The 6235-nt window shown below is 41.6% G+C and overlaps 1 protein-coding gene across 3 annotated transcripts in view; it reads left to right on the top strand.

The window, feature by feature from the left end:
* Nucleotides 1-5479: 5479 nt before the first annotated feature.
* Nucleotides 5480-6235, top strand: part of rock2a (rho-associated, coiled-coil containing protein kinase 2a) — a 41485-nt gene continuing 40729 nt past the window's right edge. For all 3 annotated transcript variants that reach the window (XM_084182466.1, XM_084182464.1, XM_084182465.1), the window contains exon 1: nt 5480-6075. In XM_084182466.1, coding sequence (XP_084038592.1) covers nt 5977-6075 — 99 coding nt within the window. In that variant the 5' untranslated portion in view covers nt 5480-5976. The remainder of the gene's footprint in view (nt 6076-6235) is intronic.

The raw sequence follows: 6235 nt of genomic DNA, 5'->3' as shown, positions 1-6235 counted from the left end.
GGCAGAAAAGGTTGGTCTCATGGCGCTCCCTACTGAGGACCCAAAGAGGTCCCCCTCCCATCATCTCTGCCCTGTACCTGTCCCTACAGGTGGTGTGGAAATATCAGCTTTTGTGTGTAAATACCACAACAATATCAAACAGTCTGACAGTTTTTCAAAAAGGCCTTCAAAACATGAAGATGTCCGATTTAACTCTATGAAGGGTGTTTTGTGTTTGTGCAGCTTTGCAGCATATTTTGATGCATACAATTGCACTGATGCTTGATCATATTGTTTAAATATACAGAAATGTTTATTAATCAAGCATAAAATGACCTTTTTTGTCTATTGCAATGTTTCCCTCACTACTGCCCTTGCTGTAGCTTTTGACCTGATCTGAGAGGGGGTGCTGACAGAAATGTACCACCATGAAGGAAGATACAGTATACTCTTGAAGTCAGGGTTGATAACACGCTAATGTTATTTTAATCAAGCATGCAGCAGTAAATCTATTGGATCTGAGCGAGAGAGATGTCTGGTTGAAAAATAGACCTGTAGAATGGGGATTCCCTTTGTCTGATCGAACATGTCTAATTCTGGATCCTCTTTCTCGTTTTATATTTCAGCTCAGACAGATGGCAGTAACTCCCCAACAGAATGAGGTACGCTGTTGAAGCTCTTGACAACACTAGCCTTCCCCCATCCGCCCCTCACTCCTTCACTCCACAAACCTCTCTCCCAGCCAACTAGCACTCAAAATTCTAGCCTTGTCACCCTAATCTTAACCACTCGGCACAGGCTGAACCCAATAACCCCTGGACCAGTGGATGTGGGACTTTGAGGCATTCACCTTTAACCCAGTCAGACCAGACGTGTTATTTTCTCTTGAGACACATTCCTTTAGCCCACACTGCCCCTCTCTCCCTTCCTTCCAAAGCAAATGCTCTATCAGACCTCTGCTGTCAGACTGATAAGCCACATTGCTAAGCCAATAGGTTTACCAGCAGTTTTGTGTTCGCTGGAAGAGGCCTAAGGTAGCATTTTTAGCCAGTCTGTTCCAAAGTGAAAGGTGTAGCATTGTTATGTGGCAAGAAATTCAGGCTAAAGTCATCCCCACCCGCCCCCCTCCTTTGCATGATCACAACCAGCACAAAATGCTAACCTCCAACCCCCATCCCACCATTGATGGTGACAGGATATTTGTTTTGAACTGGTAACCAAAAAGAGACATCTCATGATGGAAGGTAACAATCAGAGGGAGACATTTTCTGAGCCTGAGGAATAATAACAAGGAAAAAGAGGAGCGGTGAAATCCTTGTGTTCTGACTGTAGCACTCTCCATTCCTGGAGATGCCAGGGGCAAAACCTTTCTCTTGTGGAGCAGTGGGGATATCTCCACAATAAAAGAAGACCTTGTCACCATTGAACTGCTCATCTTCAGTGGGTTTCATGGTCATAAAATACAAGAATATTCAAGTTTATCCTCACACTGATTTGTGGACAACAGGGTAGAGACCTCACCAGCAAACGACGGTGGGTAACTGTGGACAATGTGCAATCTCTGCCATAGTGGAGGATATTTTGCTTCTCTGCAAGCCCCTGGTCAGACAAAATCAGATGTGTAATTCTAATTCTAATCATCACGGCTGTATTTACATTTTTCATACTGTAATGATATTGATGATAATGATATATCATCAGCCAAATCTCTGATGTGTACAGTAATGTTATGGTAATGGGGTGACTTTCATCATGGAAGCAAAAATATGACTGCTGCTTATCACACCACAAAGGGATTGCGTCAATCGAGAGTTGAGACCACAGCCATTAGCATTGTTTCGTCACTAGTGCTCAGGGTCGTAATGTTGCACTAGGATTTAACATTGACAAGGGAAGCTGGCTCTCTTAACATTTTATTGTCAGTCATAGATAATTCTCTGGAAACATTGGTCCAAACGTACTCTAGAACTATTTGTAAAGTCAAACTACTGAAACAAATTAATCAATTCTTTAATCAGTCACAGATGTTGTCATATTTACATTACGATATGGGGAATCATCTCACTTCCCTGTCTGTCACCCTGTTCAAAATGTTGTCATTTGCAAGTGTTAATCTGTCTGCATTATAACATTTTGGCAGTGTTTATTTTCCTTCATCAGAGTTTATATTGCCTGTAGACACTAACGTTCTTGCCATCTATTTATTTGCTATGTTTTGGTGTCATGCTATGGCTTCATGGGAGATCTCAATTATTTGCTCAATTATCTTATTACAAAAATGGGAGAGTTACACACATAAGCATACACACACGTGTGCATTTGCAGACGCACACACACACAGTAACGACTCGCCACTCTCCATGATGTACTCTCTCACACACGCACATACACTAATTTAAATGAAGTTTAGAGATTAATTCTCTCTCCATCCATGTATTGTTCCAACTGCTCTATCTTGACTTCCTCCCTGATGACAGTAGTGTTTGCCAGTGTCTGTGTATGCCAAGCAGGTGGAACCAGAGACCAATGTTCCGATTAGAGACTGTTGACTCAGAGTAAGCACTGCAACACAATCTGCCGCGTGTTGATAGTCAGGCATTTAGGCTTCGCCTGTCCCGTGCCAAGACTAGGATTCTGTGTCACAGTAATTATTTCCTTGAATTTCCAGTCTTACATTTTATATATATATATATATATATCTTAAATAAATACATTTCTAGACTCGGCAACCTAGCCTTTTGCAGTCATCCTACTGCACACTCAAAGAGTAGCAGTTAATTTACAAACAATTCACTTTTGCATTGACTAATCCTCAATGATTTCAACCAGAATTAGAGATCACATAAGAAACAGAGATAATGAGGAATAATTTCCATTCATTCATTCACTTTTACTTGACCTCACCACCATATGTAACGCGAACCAGAGATACTTGGACAAATATAGCCTTGAAACTGGAAACTTTTAGTGTCTGCGGTTCTTGAAATTTGTGGAACACAGTTGAAACTGAGACAATGAAACAGGTCGGGCTTCTGTCTGACAGCAGAAATGTGTGTGTGGGTCTGTGTGTGCATGCGTGTGTTCAACTGATCTCAGCCGACAGACCATTGCTGTCGTTGTCTGTTGGACTGGGGGCATCTCAGTAAAAAATAACTGTGTGAAGCTAAGAATTGCCACTAGGTGTCAGGGTAGATATTCTTTGCTGCCAACACAGTGGAACTGAAAATACTCACAATTATGATTTTTTCAAGCAGAGCCGCCTTCCAGCTCTTCCACAGACATTTGACGCATAGTGGCCCTGACGCATAGTCCTCCTCACACTAACACACCGACAACACCACACACACCTTACTATCGCCTTCATCGTTGTGACCGAAAGGCCAATTCACCCCTCCAGTGTCAGCATCGTCAGTCTTGCAAATGTTACTTACAGGAATGAAGTGGAAATAACTTCATCTGTCTATTTCATCGGGGAGAGATGAGGAATAAAAGCGAAAATCCAGCACCCATTTAATGGAATAAAACAGGCTAGGTCAACAGCCTAAGATATGCAATGACAACTTCCTATTCAAGATCTTGATAGAGAGTAGAAATACTAAACTAAACAAAAACATGACATTTCTCATGTCACTTTTCAAACGTGAACAGAAAATCTGCCTTAACTCTCACTTGTGTACTCTACAGTGCAGATGATGATGCTCGCTTGTAAGACTCCCCACTTTGTACAAAATAAAATGGACAAAAAACTACTTTGTTATGTTGCTAGTGTTGATGTGTAGATGATCAGCTTTTCTGTGACTTGTATAAACCCAACCCTCACATTTTGCTAAAGGACCCTTATTCCTACAGCACCAACAACTCGTACTTGTCCCAAACATCCTCCTTCCCCTTCTATGTTTTATCTAGTGGTGAATTCTCAACCTTTGTGTACATTTTATAGTATTATTTAATTAAAGTGAAGAAAACTGCAAGAAATTGATATAACTGTTGTCTTTTTATTATGAAGTTGTTACTATAACTTGTTGCCAAGATTGCTTTGAAAATAATCATTTTGTGCTGTAACAGTATTTGCTTTATTCAGTGAATTGCTTATGGAGACTAATAAATAGAGGCACACACCAACCTGTTTCATCTTTGTCAATATCCATTTAACCGCAGACACTCACACACACACACACATTCATTCCTTCTCTCACCTTGGAGCATAAACACTAAAATATTCATTCACTGTGCATCACAGAACACTTGTGGTGGCAATCAGCAAAAAGTCTGCACCAGCCTATACAGCATAGAGACTGGTGCAACCACAGTGTCATATTGATACTGTACTGCAGGTATGTACAGTAGGTGCCATCTGCTGGTTTATTGCGCCATCCTATGGCTCTTTCCTCACTGTGCACTACCCACCCTAATAGCCCACCAGCAAGGCTCCCCCTTCCCATTGCTAAATCCATCAGCCCCTCCTGTAGCAAACCATGGGGGTTTCACATCGGCCTGCACAGCTACATGCATTGGCATAAACGCAATGCACCAAAAAAAACACCACACATAGATTATAATTACTGGGAGCAATATCATCATCGACATGGATGGACGGCCATAAGCAACAGCACATTGTAGTATGTGTAGGCCTACAGTATGTCTACTAGTGTGATGCTGACCAATTACACATAGAATTGTAGCTACCCTAGTACAACACCTGACAACCCGTCAAGCGGTTCAAACGTCTTGTTGTAATGTGTTCGATTGATAGTCGCAGGGACAGTTGGAGGGACGCCTGTTCAAGTCCCAGTCGGGCTAGCCCCCCAAATCGCTACACTGGTGTCAGAAGTGGGATGGCGCTGCAGGGAGGCCAGATGTTATATTTAATAATAATAATAATAATAATATGCCATTTAGCAGACGCTTTTATCCAAAGCCAAATCCAATAACTAATATTCTGACATCTATTAACTTGCAGCTATGATATCATCTGGAAGTAGCCTACTTGTTGCACACCTTCATGATCATTGCACACAGCCATAAAAACGTTACTATCATAACAATATCAAGAGATGGGGGGGGGGGGGGGGGCTATGTGCTGTTAAATAGTGGAAAGAATGTGTCAATCAGATTAATCTTTACTGAGTGTGAAGAATGTATTTGTAAAACTTTAGGAGAGTAGTCATCACATACCTCTGTTTTTCATCATGGTGCAGCTTCCCACATTGAATAGCAGCTAGATTTGAGGAGACAGAGACGGCTTATGGGTAAATGAGGCGGCTGTGTCTGCATGTTGATGTCAGAGGCGGGAGGAGAGACCTAGCTCTGGAAGTGGAGTATGTACGAGGAATCCACCGTGGCTAACTGCAGTTAGACATTCCGACAACCCTTCGTTTTTCGGCATGCAGGGATAAATACCGAAATAGTTCTGTAGTGCATAGAAGAGCTGATTATAGAACGATTTTAAACTGTTCATCGCTCAAGCTATTTTGGAGAACGTCATACTCTGTCAATTTGCCTGTGACAGTGATGCAATTACAAAATCCATGTCATTTGAGTGTTTCAAATGTTGGATTTGAAACACTTCCGACTGTTTTGGAAACACATTTTTGAAATTTAAGCAAAGCACTTCGGAGCGCCTAAAAAGAGAAGAGGAGGGGGGGCAAAGAAAACGCCCTGTTGCTGAATCTTCTTAAAATTCTAACTTAATCGCCGTGTGGATCACAGAGAACAGTCATATGGAATATGGTACTATAAATTTGTATATTGATTTGCGTTCAACTAAATCACCGGACTAGTTGGCGGAGCTGCGCTTCTCTGTTTACGGTGGATTATACTTTTTTTCTACACTGTGGACACTGCAATTCCGAGGCGATTATAGAAGGAGGCGAGTCGGAGGCTGCTAGGCCACGGCCATTGCCCAAGAACAAAAAGACTTTTCCCCATGTAAACTCAAACAGTTCTCATAAGGCTCGTCTTATATGTAAAAGAAACGGGCATTAATCAATCGCTAAAATGTCACTTGGTGCAGAGAGAAGGATGGAAAACCGGTTGAAAAAGCTGGAGGCCATGATCAAAGATCCAAGATCTGCGATAAACTTGGAAAGTTTACTCGTAAGTCTGCTAATATTTTATTAATTATTAATAGGGCTCATTCTGTTTTCCCTTCGCGCACTTTGAAGCAACCAACATGATACATCGTAGCAGTAGACTCCTAACGCCATTTAACCAATATATGTATCAATATTGATGTTGCAGATGTCGGCATTGTAGC

The sequence above is a fragment of the Coregonus lavaretus genome, assembly GCF_964263955.1.
Source record: "Coregonus lavaretus genome assembly, chromosome: 18".
NCBI lineage: Eukaryota > Metazoa > Chordata > Actinopteri > Salmoniformes > Salmonidae > Coregonus > Coregonus lavaretus.
This window is presented reverse-complemented; position numbering and strand designations above follow the sequence as displayed.